The sequence below is a fragment of the Kogia breviceps genome, chromosome 10 (genome assembly GCF_026419965.1).
Source record: "Kogia breviceps isolate mKogBre1 chromosome 10, mKogBre1 haplotype 1, whole genome shotgun sequence".
In the NCBI taxonomy this organism is placed as follows: domain Eukaryota; kingdom Metazoa; phylum Chordata; class Mammalia; order Artiodactyla; family Physeteridae; genus Kogia; species Kogia breviceps.
Genome location: NC_081319.1, coordinates 46,798,752 through 46,823,074, shown reverse-complemented (window position 1 = coordinate 46,823,074; position 24,323 = coordinate 46,798,752). Strand labels below are relative to the sequence as shown.

The 24,323-nt window shown below is 39.2% G+C and overlaps 1 protein-coding gene across 6 annotated transcripts in view; it reads right to left on the bottom strand.

Annotated features, from left to right (window-relative positions):
• SNRK (SNF related kinase) overlaps positions 1-24,323 on the bottom strand; it is a 227,731-nt gene that overhangs the window by 4,935 nt on the left and 198,473 nt on the right. For all 6 annotated transcript variants that reach the window (XM_067005634.1, XM_067005635.1, XM_059077977.2 and 3 more), the window contains 3 exons: positions 9,543-9,684; positions 5,608-5,820; positions 3,088-3,222 (listed from right to left, as the gene is read on the bottom strand). In XM_067005634.1, coding sequence (XP_066861735.1) covers positions 3,088-3,222; positions 5,608-5,820; positions 9,543-9,684 — 490 coding nt within the window. The remainder of the gene's footprint in view (positions 1-3,087; positions 3,223-5,607; positions 5,821-9,542; positions 9,685-24,323) is intronic.

The window sequence follows — 24,323 nt, the reverse complement described above, 5'->3', positions numbered from 1 at the left end:
GCCACCCAAAAGGTCACCCTGGCAAAGGCTGGGGATCCTGTAGTGGGAGGCAGGTGCGGACAGTGCGTCTGACCCACCAGAGCGGCAGCCAGTCCACTCGACGGGGGCAGGGTATAGATGTGCCAGAGGCGCTTCTCTCCCCGCCAAACCCAAGAGAAAGCCAAAACCACCCTCAGAACCCACCCCCAGAAACCAGATGGGTAAGCGCTGCAGCTGTACTGGACATGCTATCTCCACTTCTGAACCAATGGCTCTTATTTATATGAGTAAATCAGATTGTTAAACAACTCACATTTATTGAAAACATATCTGGCCCCAACGCTGTGCTAGACTTAATAAGCACAACACTGTAGGAAGATCGCGGCTTATCTTAACGAAGATAAGAAAGACTGCTAACAAGAGTTATAAACGAGTCACACTGACAGCCCAGTTCACACTGAGAACTTACTCGAGCCAGCACTGTGGAGAGAGCCTGACAGCAATTAATCCATTTAATCTCACCACAATCCCATCCTTCCTTGACAGTGAAGAAATCAAAACACAGAGAGTGTAAGCAACCTGCCCAAAGCCACACGGGCTTGAAGACAGTGACATCTAGGCTGAGTTCAATGGTTACTAAACCCCCAGAGCAGTGGCTTCACTCTGCAACCCAGGAAGCCCTCTGAATGACAGCCTATCGAATGGATAGTGCCTTTGCAGTCAGGCCTCTGTGGTTTTCCTTACTTCCTAGTTTCTCTCTGGAAGCATGCGGGCACTGGCCCCACCAGTGTGGAGTTCAGCTCCCAGAGGACTTCACAAAGCTCTTCTAACAGAATACACGTGTTTCCATCCCATGCTGGCAGGACCCAAAGAGTCTATCTGCTCTCTGGGGCTCGCTCTCCCTGACTTGACCTACCCATGCCCCACAAATAACTCTGCTGGTTAGACGCCAATCTCCTGACTCAGTCCACGTTTCTGCACCCCAAGTCACTCTGACCCCAAGGCACACCCACCAATGGAACCAAGTTAGGGTGCAGGGTTTTGACAACAAAGAAAGGCAAGTAAGCAAACACCCACCACCTGCCAGTGGGCCCTGGGCCCCAGGAGGAGGACAGGCCCCGACAGCATCTCCACTCTGTAATCCCCAGGTGGGTAAAAGGAAAACTGCATGGAAGGCTCTGGTATTTCTTTATAGCTACTGTTGGCTTTGTAATTTCTATGATACAGTAAAACCAATTTAATTAATTTACATATCTGCTCACCTTCAGATCGAGTTCTGATCTGTTCCCCTAAAAATAAAACAGTTCAATTCCAAATATTCCCTTCTCCAAAACACTTGGGTGGATCCAGGCTTGGTGGCGCAGCATGTGGTGACGGCTCTGGAGCTACTCTTTCACACTAGAGGGCTCGCGTCACGACTAGGTTGACCCTAACCACTCACTGTCACTCTCCTGGTTTGTTCCATGTGCAAGGGTCCCCATGCTCCCTGGGGCCCAGTCTTCTTCCAAGCTGACACCAGACAGAGTGCCTATTTTTCATTATGCAAGATTATGTCCAGGATATAGATGCAGTTACCAAATTCATCTTCCCATTAAACTAGACTTCTTTATATTTAGTCTTTGGTCACTTGGGAATGTTTTCTTGTCTCTTCTCTGTTGTTCCATCCCAAGCAACAACCCACACATGGCAAGGTGACTGCAAGTAATTTAAAATCCAATGGCATTCTTCCTCTTTTAAGTAGTAATTACTGTTACATATTCACACATATATGTTTATATAGCTGGACGTACAAGTAGAGAATTATTTAGACCCAAGAGCATCCTTCTAGTATTTTTAATTTTTTTTAACTACTTATTTTATATTTATTTATTTAGGCTGCATCGGGACTTAGTTGCAGCACACGGGATCTTTGTTGCAGCATGTGGGATCTTTCGTTGCGGCGTGCAGGCTTCTCTCTAGTTGCAGCACACAGGCTCTGTAGTTATGGCATGCAGGTTCCAGAGCGTGTGGGCTCTGTAGCGTGCAGCACGCAGGCTCTCTAGTTGAGGAACGTGAGCTCAGTAGTTGTGGCGCACAGGTTTAGTTGCCCCATGGCATGTGGGACCTTAGATCACCGACCAGGGATTGACCCTCATCCCCTGCATTGGAAGGCGGATTGTTTACCACTGGACCACCAGGGAAGTCCCTCCTTCTGTTTTTGAATCACTATAATTCCATGGATTACTTCATCTGAATAAAGATAAAGTCTAAATAAATTTTCATAATGGTGACAAAAAAAGTAACCCTTCCCAAGCTTTGATATTAAATGGAAAGCTAATATGGCAGAAGAAAAAGAGGAGTAGGAAGGTAGGGGGAGAAGAGGAGGGGGGCGGGGGTAAGCGGGAGAGTTGGGAAAGGAAGGGAAGGGGAAAGAAAACACAGGGAAGACGAGCGCACAGTCACTGCTCTACCAAAGATGATGTGGTGGGGAAACGTTCACAACAGTGACAGCAAACACGTGAAGCCCAGTTCAAAGCACTTCACATATATTAATTCGTTTATCCGTCACCACAACCCCAAGAGGTAAACAGGATTACTACTCCCACTTCACAGGAAGCTGAGTCAGAGAGAGGTTAAGTGACCTCCCAAGATCAAGCAGCTGACAAATCAACTAGCTGATGTGACTGCCAAATTCCTGAAATCCTAAGACAGCATCATGCCACAGACATGCTCTGTATGTTTTTAAAAATTATGTCAAATACTGAGGGAAAACCTGGCCTTGTTCCTAGAATGAAAAATTAAAGAAAATAACACATTTACACATGTCCGATCTGGAAGAGCTTAGTGAAAATAGCTGGCACTCTAGCCTGAGGCTGCTGCTTCTCCGCAGGTGTCTTTGTGGCCAAGCCAGCAACTGCAGCCCCTCTCCGCTAAGCCCGAGAGAGGAAGGCACCCCTGGTGACCAAGGAACCAGAACCCCCACTCACATGGAGAGCCCACAGGTGGCCCCTCCAGCGAGGCTGTCACCACTCTTTATACTCCCACCCCACAGACTTAGGAAACATCAAAAAAAAAGTTCACTATTTCAAAACGTTAACTTACTAAAATCAGTGAAGATTTTTTTCTCACCTAAACTGGGCCTTGATATTACTAGGGCTTGCAGACCTGGTCTGTATTTCTTTCTCTTGCTTTTCCCTCAGGATCCTTTCAGCAAGCAAGAAGTAAGTGGCTGTGATGTGGTTATACCTGTTGGTTTCCAGGGCTCTGAGGAAATAAGAGAGAGTGAATATAAGCCACATTCGCAGGTTTGTTTTTTCACAAGCAGAACTGGATTTTTTTTTTTTTTTTTAAGTACAAGCAAAGGAAATCTAATGACCTGGAATCTTTAAAATTACGGGGGAAAAAAAAAACCAACACACACACACAAATAAGAAAAAAACCTAGTAGATCATTCTTAAAATTCTAAGATACAACTGCATAAAAATGTTCAATTAGTAAGAAAAATCCAAAATGCTGATGGCAGCTGAGCTGGATGTTGGTTTTAGATGCATAAAATAATGAAGTTTCCAAGAATGTATACATTATCCAAAAATTTAATGTGTGTCAGTGTTTATTTCCATTACACTGGTTTACTTGCTTCCAGCAGAACTATGAAATGAGTTATATGAATGTACACTGAAACACTAGTATCAATCAGAAAAATTAGAAAAAGCTTTTATTTTTATACTCTTTGTATTTATTGGCATTTTCTGACATGAATGAATTATTAATATATTGAAAGCATGTCATTAGCCTCTTCTTCGAATAAAATCTACGTATTCATTCACCCACCTCAAAAGTAATGCTCTCTGAGTCCGTAGTCTGGTCGGCGCTGTGCTGGGGCACACAGCCTGCCTGCCTTCCTGCAGCTGGCCGGTAGTGGGACACAGGAGGAATGCCACAGAGGATCCACAAGGCCCAGAAATATGTAATTATGCTTTTCAGGACCTTTCTGTAGTTAGCGAACATATGCAATGAACACTTGGGGAGGAAACAATACAGGAGTCTCTCCTGTATTGGTGGGGCCTCAGCTAATGAGGGCAAGTGGGGCTGAGGTGAGAGGTCCTAAAGGAAGAGCCCGAGGTGAAATTCAGGGCCACAGTGACTTCTCAGAGTGGCTTCCTCAGCTGATCACTGGGTAAAGCTGTGGGCTTGTGCTAAGGGGACCAACAAATGTGTCAATGAACTCAGGAATCACTGTGCAGTGAGGAGCTGCTCCTAATGTGGGCAGCAAGAAAGACTTGCCTGAGACCAGCTGGGAGGACTTGGGCTCAGGGCATCACCTGAGGCATTACCTCTCCTTCTGGATAATTGAATTCACAAGAATTAAACAGTTCTATACTACACCACGGCATGTATTTATTCATTTAAAAATATTAAGCCAATTCAGGGCGATTGCAAATAGCCTTTTTTATTCACTCAAAAGTGAAAACTCATTTTCCACACATTCCTACAGTGAGTGTCCTTGTCAGAAAGAGCAAGTGTCCTGCACGTCTCTGTTTCTTTAGGTCAATCTGTGAAAACTGAGAATGCACTCAGAAACCTGACGAAATCTGTACTTAAACCAAAATGATGATTAGTTTTGTAAACCCTTCTTTCCAGTGTACCCTAAAGATACATGTCCTTTATACAGACACCACCCTTCTCAGGGACCAGACCCTCCAGTGCCACGTGTGACAGTCTGCCACGCTGTAGAGGTTAAATCCAGCCTGCAGCCTCCTCTCCCCCAAGGTCAGGTACCTGGGTCAGATCACTCAGCCAGGCCAGAGTGGCCCTCCCTATGGGAACCTCTTTTTTGCCCCCCAGAGTATATCCTCTTTCCATCATATCCAACTATTTCATTCAGTGGGTTAAATAACTTTTGACTTTTCATTTGTGGAAACACTTTGTATTTTTACACACGGGACCTCTTACAGAAATGAATCATATCATTGTTAAAGCAACTGCATCTTTATATTATCCTTGATTCCAAACTTCTTAGGTTATAAAAAACTTTCGTTGGTTTTAAAAAATGTAACTAACAACTTGTGCATCTCGTGGGTTCCAGGTTACTGCAGCAAGGGCTCTAAAGAGCCAGACAGTAAATATTTTGAGTTTTGTAGGTAACATGGTCCATCTCGCGATGACGCTGATACTGCAGCACAATGCTGCCATGGACAACATGTAAACAAATGGGCTCAACTGTGGGCCACTACAACTTTATTTACAAAAATGTGTGACTGGACGCATATAGCAACCCCTGATTTTGAGGAATTGTGGTGTCGCCCCCTTGAGTGTCCCTGCTTCCTTATGGGGACCAGAGAGAGACCCAAGAATTAAGAGGATACAGCAATGGACAAGGCATGTACTGGGATATAAAACAGTCTATTCCAATCCACTTCTGTAAGAAGGGAGAAAGGCCACAGGACTCACTGTTCACTACTACAAAAATAAAAACAAAAGACCAACAAAACCTATGAGCCAGGCACTGGGCCTGAAACTCTAGAGATAAATGACATAACCCCTGCCAACTGGCAACCCTATCCATTACACAGTTTCCACATGCCTTGACACGTTAAAAAAAAAAGAACCCGAAGCCCACGGCCCCTGTACCGATGAGCGCCAACATACTCGACAATGGCATCCCGATCCGCTATGTCCCCGAGCACCATGCGCTGAATGATGCTGTTGTGCTCCTCTTCTGAGAGGTTTTTATATGACACGAGGGGGATGTTATACTTCGTGGCTGGGGAAGGGTCCACTCCCTGAAGCCAAGGATGGTTTTCAATCTCTTCTAAAGAGGCCCTTCTCTTGGGATCTCTCTGTAGCATCCTTGTGATCAGGCTGGAAAGGAAGGTAAGTCCATTGTTAAAGCAAACTGCTGCAGGGATTAGTAATGGTGGGTTACTGTATTTATCAGAATTGTTCCCTAAACTTATACCATCAATTTCATTACGTCTACTAGAGGTGATGGTGGGGCAGATGGGAATAAAGAAAGTGCCATCAGATTCATAAAATACAAAATCACAACCACCAGATATACTGACAAGCCAAACACACAAATGCAGTTTCCTATCATCTAGAATTAACTCTAGGTACCAACATCTGTCCTTGAAGTAACTGTGGCATAGTGGCATTCCGGAATCAGATACAATGATCAGCGACGACATACAGAATAGGGTGCATGAGCCAACTTCTGTTTCCAGAAGAATGAATGTGACCATCCTGATGAAAGCAACCAAAATGACATATATTTTTAGACATATATTTTGTTTAAAGGCATTGTGTTGGCAGGAAGGAAGGGAGGGAGGGCAGACAGAAACATGGATGGACAAACTACTCAGCAGGTAAAAACAGAGTAAAAGCAAGACTCTTAGGAGCAAATGACAAAGCTGGCCTGGCCAGATTGTTTCTGCTTTTTTTTGTTTCCACGCTGAGTACACGAAATAGAATATAACCAGAATATAACATGTACAGCCTACTGAAAGTGGGGGATGCAACTAGAACACTTGCAAAGAACTGGGACCCCAGCTTCAGTGTGAAGATGAACGAGAAGAAACAAACCTACTGCTAAGATGTCAAGAGGGAAACCTGCCTGCCTCAACAGTGCTGTGGAGGTGAGATGGGGGAATTTCTTCTAAGAACTTCTAACTACAAGTTGGTCCTCTCACAAGTTTGGGGTCCAGATTAATGATAGTATATCTGTATGGTACACATAGTGAAAAAGTTAATTTTAAGAGGTTTCACGCTGGATGTGCCCATGGGAAACTAGTAGAAAAGCAAATGCAAACTGTTTCTCTAGGGAATGTAACTTAAAAGAACTCCCACATAATTTTATAAGAAATCTGACCTCACAGTCAAAAAATACAAAGGAAACAAGGTACCACTGCAAGAACTAAAAGACACGATGGCAAAATCAGAGTGCAAAGACGTCAAATACATCTACTTCTACCAGTGAACACAGTAAAAATAAATGGAATAAACTCTCCAATTAAAATACAATGCTCAGATGGGAGCATTAGTCAGATGGGATTAATCAAAAATCCAGCTCCTAATTGTTAAAAAAAAAGATGTATCTAAAAACAAGACAATAAAAGATTTAAAGTAAAAGTATGCAAACCTATATAGCACATAAATGCTAACCAAAAGACAACTGGAGTGGTAGCTAAAACTAGACAACAGAGATTGACTTTAAAGCCCAAAGCATTATTAGAGATAAATAGGGATACAAAGGTTCAATTCACCAGCAAGACACAACAGTTTTCAACTTGTTTGGACCTAATAACATTCCCCCAAAACACCCAAAGCAAACACTGAGACTTTCAAGAATAAGAAAAATACATCTACAATGTTGTACTAATGGAGGTAGTCACTTTTTTTTTGCCTATAATATACTTCCACGTAGTGGAAGAGTATCTCAGTAAGTGATAGATCAAGCAGTCAAAAGACTCAGAAGTAATTTTAACCATCATAATAAACAAGCTTAGTCTTAAAGATTTATACAGAACTCTGACCCCAACAATTAGAAAACATACATTCTTTTCAAGAACAAAAGGATTATTTATAAAAATTGACTCCATGCTAAGCCATAGGAAGCTTTACCAATTTTAAAAATACTAGTAACATACAGACTATATTCTTGGATCACAATGCAATTAAGTTAGAAATGAATAACAAAAAGTTAATTAGTAAAGCTACACATTTGGAAATTTAAAATACCCCTCTGAAAGTAACAGGTTAAATAAACCCATGGAACCTATAATATAATCAGAACTGAATAACAAAAGGACTATTAATCAAAACTAATGGGATGCAGCTGAAATGGTACTAAGAGGCAATTTATAGCCTTAACTACTACCTTAGAAAAGTAAAATTTATTATCTGAAACCCTGCATAAGAAAAAGAACAAAAGAATTAGCCCATTAAGTAGGCAGAAGGAAATAATACAGACAAAAGAATATCAATAGCATAAACAAAAAATATAATAGTAAATTTAAAAAGACAAAAGATAGTTCTTTGAAAAAGATTAAAATGAACAAACCTCATGTAAGACTGATCAGGACTAAAATAGAGAATGCAAAAATAGAGAAGGCAAAAAAATCAGTATGAGAATGAAAAAGGGCAACAACTCCACTAATTCATAGGCTTTAAAAATATAATTAGAGGATATTATAAATACTTGAGGCCAATAAATTTGAAAATTTAGATAAAATGGACAAGCTCCTTAAGAAACAAAACTTACCAAAACTGACAGGAAAAAGGAAAAAGTAGGAAAAAGTAGAAACTGAATGGTCTTATGATTATCAAAGATAATCCCTCTAGGAGGGAGATACGAAGAAGAGGCTTCTAAAATATTAGAACTGTTCTTTACCTTAAGCTGGATAATGGGTTCATTTTATTACATACACATTTTATCCATTCTTTTGAATGATAAATGTCAATACAAAAATAAGTTACTCTGTTTTAGTTTTTTCTGAAAGGGCTATGGAGATACTCTTTGAATTACAAACATCTAACGTGCACACAACATATACCCACAGAGAGCAGCCTGCTTCCTGGGGTAGAGAATAATAATAGTAAGGGTATAAGGAGGAGGACGGGGGGGGGGGGGGGGGGAGGGAGAGGAGGATAATCATCATCAACATTCATTTTGAGTGCTACTTATGTGCTAAAGACTGAGCTACAAGCTTTATATACATTAATTCATTTAATTTTCACAATAACCCTGTAAGGTAGGTTCCACTATTCTCACATCATTAGTAAACTGAGTAACCAGTAGCTGAATCCAGAGAGTTGGAATTCCTAAATTCTTAACTATGGCCTAAGATGGGGATCCACTTGGAGAAAAGGTTCCTCAAGCTCAGATTTCCTTCTTATCAACTGATGGGAGAAACTAAAAACTTTATGACTCTAGCAAAATCCTTTAAGTAGCTATCATCTCAGATGACCTTATTTTAAAATATCACTACAATATCAAAGAAATACTGAACTTCCAACAGTTTTTTTACTCCATTATGAATTTATCACTACACATATCACAGTACTCTATATATATATATATATATATATATATATATATATATATATATATATATAGTACTTTAAATTCCAAGTAATCAGCTTGCATATACTTCTTCCCATAGTCACATGAACCAAAACAGAGCTCTTCAGTCAACTGGGGAGAGAAGTACATGAATAAAATTATGAGGCATGCTATGTAAATCCTAAAATGGTGTGTTGATGGTCTATTTCAGAAAAGAAAATTCCTTAACTCTTCTCTGGAATGTCAAATAATTCCAGGTGCAGAAAAATAAAGTAGTTCTTATGGTAATTCTTCAAGTGAAAGTAACCCACTTCTCCTGGAGGCTGAAGAAGCATATAATGGGTTTCTTGACAACTGGCATATTTGAAAAATAGACTAATACATTCTGTACTCCAATATTAAATTTCAATCATATTCTGTGGTTAACTCCCCAAAACATACTTAACAAGAGCAGAAATATTGGGTTCAAAAATTAAAATGAACAAAAATACCCACATACTTTTTTTTTTTTTTTTTTACTTACTCTTTACACCCTTTAGATACATGGGATGGTACTGTATATTTGCAATCCATGATCATTGTCAATGTTTCACTGTCATTGGCCTCTTGAAATGGTGGCTGCCCACACACCAACATGAAAAGGATCACTCCCAGACTCCATATATCTACAAATCAAAGACATAGTGTTAAATACTGAATTAGTTAGAAAACAAAAAACACTCAGAGGAGTAAAAGTAGACTAACAAGATAATTTTATTTTGAAGAGTCAAAAAACCTTCTAGAAAAAAATGAAAACAAAACATGATGACCCAAAACCTATGTGATACAGCAAAAGCAGTTCTAACAGGGAAGTTATAGCAATACAATCTTACCTCAGGAAACAAAAAAAAGCCCAAATAAACAACCTAACCTTACACCTAAAGCAACTAAAGCAACAAAACCCAAAGTTAGTAGAAGGAAAGAAATCATAAAGATCAGAGCAGAAATAAAAGAAATAGGGATGACAAAAACAACAGTAAAGATCAATGAAACTAAAAGCTGGTTCTTTGAAAAGATAAACAAAATTGATAAACCTTTAGCCAGACTCATCAAGAAAAAAAGGGAGAGGGCTCAAATCAATAAAGTTAGAAATGAAAAAGGAAAAGTTACACGAGACACCACAGAAATACAAAGGATCATAAGAAACTATTACAATCAACCGTATGCCAATAAAATGGACAACTTGGAAGAAATGGACAAATTATTAGAAAGGTACAATCTTCCAAGACTGAACAAGGAAAAAACAGAAAATATGTATAGACCACTCACAAGTACTGAAATTGAAACTGTGATTAAAACCTCCCAACAAACAATAGTCCAGGACCAGATGGCTTCAGAGGCGAATCCTATCAAGCATTTAGAGAAGTGTTAATACCTATCCTTCAGAAACTATTTCAAAATATTGCAGAGGAAGGAACAGTCCCAAACTCATTCTAAGAAACCACCATCACCCTGATACCAAAACCAGAAAAAGATACAACAAAAAAAGAAAATTACAGGCCAACATCACTGATGAGCATAGACACAAAAAAATCAACAAAATACTAGTAAACTGAATCCAACAATACATTAAGAGGATACCCACACCATGATCAAGTGGGATTTATCCCAGAGGTGCAAGGATTTTTCAATATCCACAAGTCAGTGTGATACACCACATTAACAAACTGAAGAATAAAAACTAGATGATCATCTCAATAGCTGCAGAAAAAGCCTTTCACAAAATTCAACACCCATTTATCATAAAAACTCTCCAGAAAGTGGGCACAGAGGGAACCTACCTCAACATAATAAAGGCCATAAATGACAAACCCACAGCCAGCATCATTCTCAACAGTGAAAAGCTGAAAGCATTTCCTCTAAGATCAGCAACAGGACAAGGATGTCCACTCTCACCACTTTTATTCAACATAGTTTTGGAAGTCCTAGCCACAGCAATCAGAGAAGAAAAAGAAATAAAGGGAATACAATTTGGAAAAGAAGAAGTAAAACTGTCACTGTCTGCAGATGACATGACACTATACATAGAAAATCCTAAAGATGCTACCAGAAAACTACTAGAGCTAATCAATGAATCTGGTAAAGTTGCAAGATACTAAATTAACACAGAAATCTGCTGCATTTCTATACACTAACAACAAAAGAGCAGAAAAAGAAATTAAGGAAACAATACCATTTACCATCACATCAAAAAGAATAAAATACCTAGGAATAAACCTACCTAAGGAGGCAAAAACCTGTACACCAAAAACTGTAAGACACTGATGAAAGAGATCAAAGGTGACACAAACAGATGGAAAGATATGCCATGTTCTTGGACTGGAAGAACAATATTGTCAAAATGACTATATGATCCTAGGTAATCTACAGATTCAATGCAACCCCTATGAAATAAATTACCAGTGTTATTTTTTCAGATCTAGAACAAAAAATCTTAAAATTTATATGGAAACACAAAAGATCCCGAATAGCCAAAGCAATCTTGAGAAAGAAAAACAGAGCTGGAGGAACCAGGTTCCCTGACTTCAGACTATACTATAAAGTTACAATAATCAAAACAGTATGGCACTGGCACAGAGACAGAATTACAGATCAGTGGAACAGGATAGAAAGCCCAGAAATAAACCCATGTACCTATGGTCAATTACTCTATGATGAAGGAGGCAAGAATATACAATGGAGAAAAGACAGCCTCTTCAATAAGTGGTGCTGGGAAAATTGGACAGCTACATGTAAAAGAATGAAATTAGAAGATTCTCTAACACGATACACAAAAATGAACTCAAAATGGATTAAAGACCCAAATGTAAGGCCAGATACTATCCAACTCTTAGAAGAAAACATTGGCAGAACACTCTTTGACATAAATTTCAGGAATATCTTTTTGGATCAACTTCTTAGAGTAATGAAAATAAAAATAAACAAATGGGACCTAACTGAACTCAAAAGCTTTTGCGCAGCAAAGGAAACCATAAACAAAATGCAACACAACCCACAGAATGGGAGAAAATATTTGCAAACGATGTGACCAACAAGGGATTAACCTCCAAAATATACAATCAGCTCATGCAGCTCAGTATCAAAAAAACAAACAACCCAATCAAAATATGCACAGAAGATCTAAATAGACATTTCTCCAAAGAAGACATACAGATGGCCAAGAGACACATGAAAAGATGCTCAGCATCACTAATTATTAGAGAAATGCAAATCAAAACTACAATGAGGTATCACCTCACACGGGTCAGAATGGCCATCATCAAAAAGTCTACAAATGATAGGGGACTTCCCTGGTGGTCCAGTGGCTAAGACTCTGTTCTCCCAACATAGGCAGCCTGGGTTCAATCCCTGGTCAGGGAACTAGATCCCACATGCCATAACTAAAGATCCTGCATGCCACAACTAAAGATCCCGCATGCCACAGCTAAAAGATCCTTCATGCCGAAACAAAGATCCCGCGTGCAGCAATGAAGATCCGCGTGCCACAACTAACACCTCGTGCAGCCAAATAAATAAATAATTTTTTTTTAAGTCTACAAACAATAAATGCTGGAAAGGGTGTGGAAAAAGGGGAACCCTCCTAGAACCTTCCTACACTGTTGGTGGGAATGTAAACTGGTACAGCCACTACGGAGAACAGTATGGAGGTTCTTTAAAAAACTAAAAATAGAGATACCATATGATCCAGCAACCCCACTCCTGGGTATATATCTGGAGAAAACCATTCTTTGAAAAGATACATGCAACCCCATGTTCTTTGCAGCACTACATACAATAGCCAAGACATGGAAGCAGCCTAAATGGCCATCAACAGATGAATGAAGAAAATGTGGTACATATATACAATGGAATATTACTCAGCTATAAAAAAAAGAATGAAATAATTCCATTTGCAGCAACACAGATGGACCTGGAGATGATCATACTAAGTGAAGTCAAACAAAGACAAATATCATATGATATCACTTTTATGTGGAATCTAAAAAATGATACAAATGAACTTATTTACAAAACAGAAACAGACTCACAAACTTAGAAAACAAACCTATGGTTACCAAAGGGGAAAGGTCAGGGAAGGGATAAATTAGGAGGTTAGGATTAACATATACACACTACTATATATAAAAGAGATAATCAAAAAGACCTACTGTATAGCACAGGAAACTCTACTCAATACTCTGTAATAACCTATGTGGGAAAAGAATCTGATAAAAGAACTGATATAGGCACATGTATAACTAAATCTCTTTGCTGCATACCTGAAACTAACACATTGTAAATCAACTTTACTCCAACATAAAATAAAAATTTTTTTAAAACATAAAACAAAATTTTAGAAAAACATTTATAGCCCAAAGTAAAAAGATCTAGGGGAGAGAACTTAAGCCTCAGTCAGGCAGGGAAGGTATCTGTTGTAGTCCCTGTTTTTAAATTCACTTAAGACCCAAACAAGTGCCAGGCACATAGGGAATGGTCAATAAATGTTCAATGAAGAAATGAATTAATTCATTTATTAATGGCAAGAACATCAACTGGAAAGTACCTATCAAGGTTCCCAAACCAATGGACACACACTGCCATTTTTCCCATTATACTGTACACCAGAGATAAAACTAAGATACTAATACTCTGAGACATGAGAAGGGTTTTGCCTAAGGTCACGATTGTCCACGTTGTTCTTAAACCTCAATCCTGGTCAGGTAACCAAATCATGTTACAGACAAGAAAATTAAAGCTCAGAGAGGAGAAAAATATTCCTGGGCTGGGATGTCAATGAGGATAAAGATTGGTTACGTATTACTTCAGAGGAAAGAACTAGGACTGAAGGTATAGTAACCAGAAGGCACACTTTGACTTAAAAAACAGCAGATGCTACTAAATAAAACCATGATAACAATGGAAAAGGTAGTAAGTTTCCCATCACTATAAGTATTCCAGCAAAGGCTGGGTAACCATCAGTCTAATCTCCTGCATAAGGCAATCCTGTACTGGTTGGAAAGCTGGACTAGCTGACATCTGAGGACCCTCTCAACACTAACCCCTATAATAACAAATAACCCCTTACTTCTTGCCACTAAATAAAAAACAAAGCCATCACTCAGATGGAAAAATAATGACTCAATTTAGGAAGGCCATCACAAGTCATTCATTCATTCATTCTAGAAACTAAAGTATAGACATGATTACATGAACATGCATGTAACACGACATCAATTCAAGAAGCTTTCTAGACCATGAAAGGCTTAGAAGAGAGTAAGGAGCAGGCCACAAGGCCTTTGTCACCACATCTGTTAACACTCAACCTCTCTTTTCATTTAAGCTTAAACACCCAAAATTATGAAGGTTCCATGAGAATTAAAACTTGTTAATAAAATATCTTTTCCTTCATCCAGATTAAACAGAAGGCAATAAAGGCAGAAACCCCAAAGTTACACACACTGTGATTTTTTTATATGTACAATAAATTTTACTAAGGATGCTCCAATAGAAATTAGTGAAGGAGATAGGGAAATCTACTAAAATTAAAACATTTAGGGCTTCCCTGGTGGTGCAGTGGTTGAGAGTCCACCTGCTGATGCAGGGGACACGGGTTCGTGCCCCGGTCCGGGAAGATCCCACATGCCGCGGAGCAGCTGGGCCCGTGAGCCATGGCCGCTGAGCCTGCACATCCGGAGCCTGTGCTCCGCAACAGGAGAGGCCACAACAGTGAGAGGCCCACATAACGAAAAAAAAAAAAAAAAAAAAAAAATTATGAGAACGAAAGGGACCTGAGGATCACTCAGTTCAAACCCTTGGTTCTGCAGTGTCCCCAAGAGGCTGCCTGGCATTACTTGTTGGATGCATGAATTATCTTACTGCCCCAGGACAGCAAGGTGTCTCAGGGCTCTGCTCCACTCATTGACCCACATTTCTTCATCTTCATTTTGGAATCCAGAGGGCCACCCCCATTCAAAGTCAAACAATCTCAGTAATGGTGGTTAGTTGCACCTGTTTTAAATATTCAGTGAGAAGAATTTATAACCCTAATTCTAGGAATACCTTATTAAGATTTTCAAAAGGAAACTTACAGAGTTGATGTTTAACTTAAACTCTCTTTGTACAACGTGAACCTATTTCTGGTCACCTGCTCCAACTCCCAAGCCACCACTGTGAACAACTGGCAATTACAATTATTCTCCCTTTAATGCATGTGCCCTTCATTTTACAAAACAGCCATAATCTAGAAATTAACTGTAAAGTAAACCCACCTTTTCACTGATGTTCATTACACAAGGAGGGAAGTTTCTGTTTATAATATAAACATTAATGTATATATGTATGTAACATATATAATAATCCCAAAGAAAGAGGGGATTTTAAATGGCTTACAATAAAAATGCATAATCATAAAAATCAGGATAGTTAAAATAAAAACTTTCTTCTGTTGTTACAATATTGACAATGCCTAATGCTACTACTGTAACCAAACCTAACCATTAATACATATACATTTGAGATATAATAAATTCATATCTTTCCATATAAATCCTAAAAACACAATAATTTTTATGAGTCCGGCTACATTATTTCTTCTACCATCTCATACTCAGCGGATAAACTAGTTTGGTTTTTTACTTTTTCTCTATGCTAAACTGGTGATGATACCTGACAGTACAATTATACAAAACCGATGATTTTAAAATACAACAAATGAAACAAATATCAACTAATAATTACCCCAAATTCTAATTTGGTTAAAGAAACTTTCTTTTCCTGTTAAATATTAACCTCAACAGCAACAAGGAAGTTCAATTATTTGGAAATGTTCTCTTCTGGATCATTTTGCCCAAGCAAGCTAACACACTCTGTTAGGAACTGATGCATGGTTAGAAGAGTAGAAAAGAAAAACAACATAAATATATACACTGTTTCCACTGTTTTCAGTTAGGGCTCAAATAATTTCTGAACATGGAAATGCTTAGAATTTGAGAAACTCAGAAATACAATTCTATGGCAAGTAGTCTCCAAAGCTAAACGACATGATTTGAAGCATGTAAACTGGAGAAGAACGGCAGTGTAACTGAGGGGGTAAAGGGCAAATAACGCTCTCACGGACACAACATTATTCAAGGGACCATTTATTCCATTTACTTATTTTCCAGACTTTTTATTTCTCTTCTTACTCTACTTTTTGTCTTTGAATCATACACTTTTCCATCCCAGAGGCCAAAGGAAAGAGATAAAAACAGTCACTAAACAAACACGAAGTATGACTTTAACCAAGTTATTGAAAAATATGTTTCCCATCTTGAAAATGAGAATAGTTACTTCCTCTTAAAGTTGCTGTAGGCATTAAACAGATAAGAATTGAATCCATGGTTAAGTATTCAGGACAGAGACCGGCACACAGAAAGCATTCCCAAGGAAGCTGCTGCAGCCCCGCTCTTGTTCACCTGTGCCAGGCTCTGTCTAGGCACTGTGAACACAGAAATAAATGAGAGACACCCTTGCCCTTTTGGGGCTCCTAATTCACTGTGAGAAACAGACAGCAGGTAACAGAAACAGAAAGCAGGTAAGCTCAAGAAGGCACAAAACCACCACAGCGAAGAAAAACTAAGACTGGAGGGAGGCAGGAGGAACAAGGAAGGCCTTTTTACATTATTTTCATTTAAAAAAATGTCAGTGGAATTGTCTATTCATACTGAAGGTCCACAGGTTAACAAACATCAACCATTTGAAAAATCAAACTTAATGTTGATACTACTACCTGAAGCATGTTTTTATTTCAGACCCAGCTATAGACCCTTGGTTAATAATAGAAAAAGAAAATATCATTTCATAAATACAGTTCCTTTGGTTAAAAAAAAAATCTTCCAACTCATGGAAGGCGAAGGAGTAGAAAGATAATGAAGTCTCTGTTAGTATAAAGGGTGAGAATTACCGGTCCCTTACTGGCTCTCAAGGTAGCCAGAAATAAGATCACAAGAAAGAGCACTGAAGTCTCATCTTCTAACATCCAGCAGGTCAATTCATCATAATACAATTGAATTATGCTATCTCTAGGGTTGGAGGTGGAGTTTATATTTCTAAGTTCATTTAGGCAGGCTAACAAAAGATCAAAATGAAAACAAAACAGAATAAAAGAGTGATTACTTTGAGGGAAAAGTAATTGCCAAAGGGTATGGAAGAGAAAGTGTCACAACTACTGAAAGGTTTTCTGAAAAATAATTTCTGAAGTGAATTATCTAGACAGCAAAAGAACAAACAGGGATTAGAAAGTAATAAAAATGGGAAGACCAAAAGAAAGATTTTAAGTAGATCTCTATTTTTTCCCTCCGACTTTCTTTTATCAGTGTAGCCATGAGTCACGAAACAAGCAACAGGAATAGAATGTTCTAAAACTACTACAGATGAGCTAGGGACCAGCACCTTTTATAACACCATTCACAACTGGCAGGACTTATGCAATCACTTTGCAGCTCCAACTACGGTCACTAGCAACTGACATATGTCCCAATACTAATGTTAAAGGGAATGCTTTCTTAGAATAGCAAGTACTATTGCAGAAGTGTGTAGGTCCCAGGAGTTCTATAACAAAACCTAGAGCCTTTGTTTCTTGTATGATATTCAGAAACCTAATCTCTATGGTCCACTGATGTGAATTCTTATCTACATAGTAAGAACTACTCATCTGCATTCAAAATCACCTAGAGCTCTGGTTTTCAAGGATTCTTTCTTGCTCTGAACAACATCAGTGGCTGCTTCTACGGGACATAACTAGAGACCATTCTGAAAGTAGAAAACTGTCAGGTCATTTGAACTAACAGTGTAAGACTGAGGCCGAAGAGGAATGAAGAATGTGGACATGTCTTAGGATAGCTCTATTATTTCTGCTTTTATCAACACTCTGGTTGGAAGTAAAGCTGTATTATTTAACAAGGAATCACTTCTCTTTAAAGAAAAGAGTGAGAGTGAATGTCGACATCTCATACCTACTTGAAAAAACTTCTTTCCCAGACCTGAATCCACCTAAACGTGCCTTGGGGACTTCAAAAATCAGTGCTGCCCAAACAAAGCTTATCATCTTTTACCCAAACCTATTTGTCCTCATTTGTATTCTAACTTGGTCAATGACACCTTCACCCACCCAATCAAAACTCAGGAGACCTCCCAGACTCTACACTCTGTGGGTCCTCTGACTTCCACGTCAGGGAGATCGTGCCAACTCCAGTATGTGCTTAGACACAGCGGTTTCCACCACCGACCCTCACGTTCCCTGAGGTCCCCCATACTGCCCTCCAACCTGGGGAGCTGGGGATTTCAGCATCACCACAGCAAGCTGTAACTACAGATGTTCTCCTGTCCTCCTCCACTGCTCAGAGCTCCTTGAGTGCAGGGTATGTCTCCTGCACCCAGGCAGTCCTGCTCGACAGAAGTCTGCCGAATGGAGCGAGCCTGAAAATAAAAACAAAGTAGTACTTCTGCAAATGCCGTTTGGGTAGAGCCCCCAGGAGGCAGATGAAGCGGAAGTTTGAGGTACAGAGGCAGTGAGCAGCTAGGGAGAGGGAAAGGAGACTAAGAAGGGCTCGGGGTATAGTGGAGGGGTGTGGAGGTCAATGAGGACAAGCTGCAGTGTCAGCTGTTTAAGGCCTTATGCAAACTTGTTTTTTTAAGTCACACGAAAACAGGGCAAAGTTCAAGAAGTCAAAGGTTATCAGTCACACACTGTGGGACTATACACGTTCACACAAATCCAAACCAGACAAGCAGCAGACACTCTTCCAACTCGGCATTCTTTCATAAGTCACTTTATGAGTCTGATTTTGATACCAGATAAGAAGTGAACTTCACAGATGAAGAAGGAAAGATAAGACAAGCTAAAACATAATAGTTGTGCGATTTCTGTCAGTATAGCCTAAGGAAAAGAGCATGCCTGGGCTAAAGCGTCAGAGACCTAGGTTCAAACCCTACCTTGGCCATTTAATTAGCTATGTATTCTTGGCCAAGTCACCCAACTTCTTCACATCTTAGTTTTCTCTTCTTTAAAATGTGGACACCACTACTTATCTGGTACTTCCAGAGAGGCTGACAGGGTGTCTGGGCAAACAGTGCTACATGTATCACTGCAGAGTCTGCAAGGATCATCAATGGTCACACCTCTAGATATAGGAGTGGGACGGGCGAGAGAAAGCAAAAGGGATTTTGTACTTTTTATTAAACATATTTCTGTATTATTTGAATTATCTTATAAGAACATTCATTTATTACTTGTAAAAAAAAGTAATTAGAAATTAGCTGTACTTAATATTCTGATGTGTACATACTTTAACTGAATAAGCAGAAACCTCTTTATAGGAATGTAAAAGATATTTTTTAAAAAGTCTAGACACATTCTCTAGTCACTGAGCCTGTTGACCCTTAAGCCTGTGTGGTCTGGGGGCATTCGGTTCCGCAGGGTTCCCTTAATGGCTTCATAGACCAATCTGCCCATAGCATGAATACTTACAGTAGGAAATAAATTACTTTTCATTTTTAGCACAAATAATTTCCTTCAAGGATTAAGAAAACTCAAATACGAACTCACTGATGTTTCATAAGTACCCTTGAGAGTCTTACAGAATGTGATGAAAGAAAAAAGGGCAGAGTTATACGGGTCCAGACTCTCTGGATAACCTGTTTTCCTGGTGGTATCTCGGTACCACAGTGTCTAGGGAGAGGATTTGGGTCTCATGAAGCCTGGGAAGGGGTCAGGGTAGTGCTGCTGGCTGGGTCAACCTCTAGTTCTACTCCCCTGCTTCAGGACAAACCTGAGGGTTCTCAAGGGGAAGGTGACCCTGAAGCCAGAGCCACCACACTCATCTACCTCAGGTATATTCCCAAAGTCAGTCTGGATGCTCTGGCTTCCTAGAAATTTCCACCCTCAGAGCAATCCTTCAAAGTATTGATTTCTACATACCCTGGTGAAGCAAGAATCAGTTACAAATTCACACCTTTCCAAAATTAGATCTTTTATTTAAAAAAACCTTATGAAACATAAATACTTCCTTTTACAAGCTTATGAGAAAAGTCTCTAACTTTCGTCCAATTTTATTATACTAGTCACAAAGCCTAAAATGTTCATATATGAGAAATATTCTTTTAAATGTGGAAACAAGCGCCATCAGGATGGCAACATGCATGAGTACGTTCTTCGACTACAAATTTCAACGAGGACACTTTTCAAAGAGGGGGTGTACAGGAGCACTGCCTCATCATGGACACTCAGGGACTTGGATTTCTTTTTAAGAAGTGATTTTTACATGATTATGACACAAATATGACAAATGCAAAGTGATTTCACAATTTGGCTCGGATCTAGAAAGTAAAAATGTTCAGGTTCAGTACCAAACCTAAAAATGTCCAAGTCAATTGTCTAATCAAACAATACCAACTATGCAGACTAAAGAAAAAATCTGAAGCCTGCACTAACTTGATGCTTTAGTTTAATAGCTAGTGGAGTATTCTGATGTTTTCTTATATTGATTTTAAAAACACTGAGCCTTTTGCATAAGAATGAGGTGTGCTAACATAAGACAAATATGCAAGCCATTACAATACCAGTTAATAAAAATCACCTGCATATGCTGGCTCTTGAGGGTTCTCTTTCAAAATGCAACAAACACAGCTTTCTGGGCACAGAGATACAAAGTCAAATGAGGTGTGTCCTTTAACGGATCACAGCATTACCCTAGACTCCCTAAAATGTTAAACTTGTCGAGAGACTTTAATGTTATCATTTGAGGATAAAAAGAAATAAACTTTAAAATAGTGTATTTGTTATAAAAAGATTCAAAATTCAAAATATTAGTTCTTGGGCTTCCCTGGTGGCACAGTGGTTGAGAATCTGCCTGCCAATGCAGGGGACACGGGTTCAAGCCCTGGTCTGGGAAGATCCCACATGCCGCGGAGCAACTAGGACCGTGAGCCACAACTACTGAGCCTGCGCGTCTGGAGCTTGTGCTCCACAACAAGAGAGGCCGCGACAGTGAGAGGCCCGCGCACCGCGATGAAGAGTGGCCCCTGCTTGCCACAACTAGAGAAAGCCCTCGCACAGAAACGAAGACCCAACACAGCCAAAAATAAATAAATAATTTTTTTTTTTTTAAATATATATATATTAGTTCTTGAAATGTTTGTTTTGGTTAGTTCTCCGTGCATAATGCCTAAAAAACTAGTCATGTGGTTTAAAAATGTATACAAGCTATTTTCCTACATTAAAAAAATCAAGACATCTTTCTAGGGATTACAATAAACACAACCTGGTTGGTTCTACATAGGATTATAACTTTTAGATTCCTTCATATTAAAACTTTAGCTAGAGAGTTCTCTCAAATATAGTCACTCATTTCCTGTATTTAAAAGTTAACGCTTACTTTCTTCAGATTATGAAATACATGTGTAATGACAGTAAGTTTCTATTAGCAGCCTGGGGGAAGCTCCCCCATTCCCAACACCACAATCTTTCATATTAGCGTACTAGATAGGTAAAGACGTAACAGATTTGTTTTAATTTGCACTGTCCTGATTATTTTCTCCCAATTTCTCCAAGGTATAATTTACATACACAAGAATTCACCATTGTCAGTGTGCATCTCTGCAAGTTCTAACAAATGTAGTCACGGTACTACTATCACAACCGAGACACAGAGATACAGAGCTTCACTCCAGAAAGTTCCCTGTGCCTCTGCAGTCAACAACTCCTCCTCCCAGCCCAGCTCCTGGAAACCACGGGTCTGTTTTACGTCCCAGAAGTCTTGCCTGTAAATGGACTCATACAGTGCGTAGTCTCTGAAGTCTGGCTCTCTTCACTGATGCATCTGAGATCTGTCCATGTTGCTGCACGTGCCAATAATTCACCATTTTTTTATTGCTGAGTGGTGTCCCTTTACACAGGTGTTCCACAGTTTAAGATTGAGACCATCATGAATAAAGTCACCAAAAACATCTGTGTACAGGTGCTCATGCAAATTTAAATTTTCATTAGCCTTGGGTAAATACCTAGCAGTGGGTTTGCTAGGTCATATGTTAGCTTTATTAGAAACTACCCAATAATATGTGTGGGTTTATTTATGGATTCTTTATTCTATTCCACTGATCATACCCTTTTGCTAATACCATAGTCTTGACTACTGTAGCTTTATACTAAGTCCCAAATATTCTAATTACCCTTAAGGTTAACCTCTTCCTTCTTTATCGGCTATTTATGACTTGTAAATCGACTCCTCACTTGTCTTTAGGAGAGTTTTCTCATTGATTTGTAAGAGCTCTTTCTACAGTAAGAATAGTTGTCAACTATATTACAAATTATTTCCCCGGTTTGTTTCCATCATAATTTTGTTTTAAACATATATGCACCATACCCATAAACTGTAATCAAATCGATCACCATTTCTTTATAATTCCTGTTTAGAAAGGCCAAGATCTCATGAATATTCAACTTTTTTTTTTTGCGGTGGGGGCGGGGGGAGGCTTAATTCTTCATATACAAATCCTGAATTCACCTGGAATTTATTGTGACATATGACATAGGTAGGGATCTATCATCCCTTCTTGAAATATTTAATTATTCCAGTATAACTTATTAAATAATTCTTCCCCTGATGCCTTCTGATAATAGAGGAATTTAAAATTATTAGGGCCTCTTCTTTTTTCTACCTCACTTAAAATCACCAGCTAAAGAATCATGGTAAGATACAGAGGTGGCATCAGTCCTTACACTAAAGGGCCACAAAGCAGAAACTGATGTGTCTGTTCAGCAAGTATATGGCACCACTATTTGCCAGGCACTGTGCTAGGTGCTGAAATGTAATCCTCATTTGAGGATTGGCAATGAAGGGAGAGATTGGCAATGAAGGGAGAATTTCCAGGAGAGCGGGCACTGCTGCCCTTGGTGTCCTGGGCCCTGCCACAGTTCATTTCTGTTCATTCATTTACAGAGGTGAATGCATGTTACAACAACCACCTGGCCTATAAAAGATAGCTCCACCTTATCTTCCATTTAAGATTCCCCTTTTAGAGCTGCTTCCATGGCAAGCATATATCTCGCTCTACCTCCAAAAGTACCCATAAGCCCGGATAAAAGCCTGGATTCCAGGTAACAAAGGGGCAGATCATGTTTTTAAGAGTTTTCAATTACGATTTCTTGATTCTTCCTCATCTCTTGTTGCTATCAGCGTGCCAGCCTCTAGGAGGTCCCTTTGCTACCTATCAGCTGAAGGCTACAAAAATAAACTTATTCAACTTGCTAGAATTTTATGTAAAATTAACTAATAAATAAGGATATGAGTGAGACCCTGAATGACAACTGTAAACAAAATACATGAGCTTTGTACACTGGCTAAGGGCAGTCCATTTCAGCATCCCAGCAGCCTTTATTTGCTTGCTTTCTGGTGCTCTACTGTGCTCGGGACAACTCAAGAACTAACCTAAAGAAAGGGCTCAATAAGTACTTTCCCTAATTGGCAGGAGACACTGATAGCTAAGGATTCTGAAGCTCATTTCTCCTGCATCAAGTAACACAAGAACAACTTCAGAAAGCTTCCTTACCATATGAAAAGCTACTCCCTTCACTCCCATGAGAGCAGCCAGAAGAGTCAAAGGTTAGAAAGTCAGGGAACACAAATTCTCTACTTATTCTTGCCTCTGCTGATTGATGAGTTCATTTTAATACTGAAGCTAGATGGTAAGTCCAAGAAATTTTTATCAAGCTGTTTACTGACAACTTGATAATACAACTATCCTTGAGACAGACAGCACTGTATGCCACCCATAAACTGATGACTGAGAAAAAAAATCAGGACTAATCTAAAACCACTAGGAATCTTCTGCTTCCAGGTAGGGTATAATGGGTTGTAGCAGACTGAAGGTCCTGCTCTAACAACCAGAAACAAAAGGATAACTTGCAGAAATCATGATTTTAAAGCCTTGGGAGCAACAGGAATAGATTAACTAAAATTCCAGACTGGAAAGAGCCCTTTCTAGAGCTAAGGCAGAAATTCAAACAAGAATCATGTGACCTCCAGAGTTTCAATGGATCACAAATGTTCCTGAAAAAGGTTAAGCCAATTAACTTATATTATACTATAACTAAGAGTATCTTAGGTATAACATCATTTTTAAAACCCTGAAAACCAGGTAAGGTTAGGAAAATATAGCTACTCTGATGCAAGAATATAAGCTTACAGTGAACTGATATTTAATGTCTCATATATCAATCAACTGCTATCTGTATATATTAGTCTTTTAA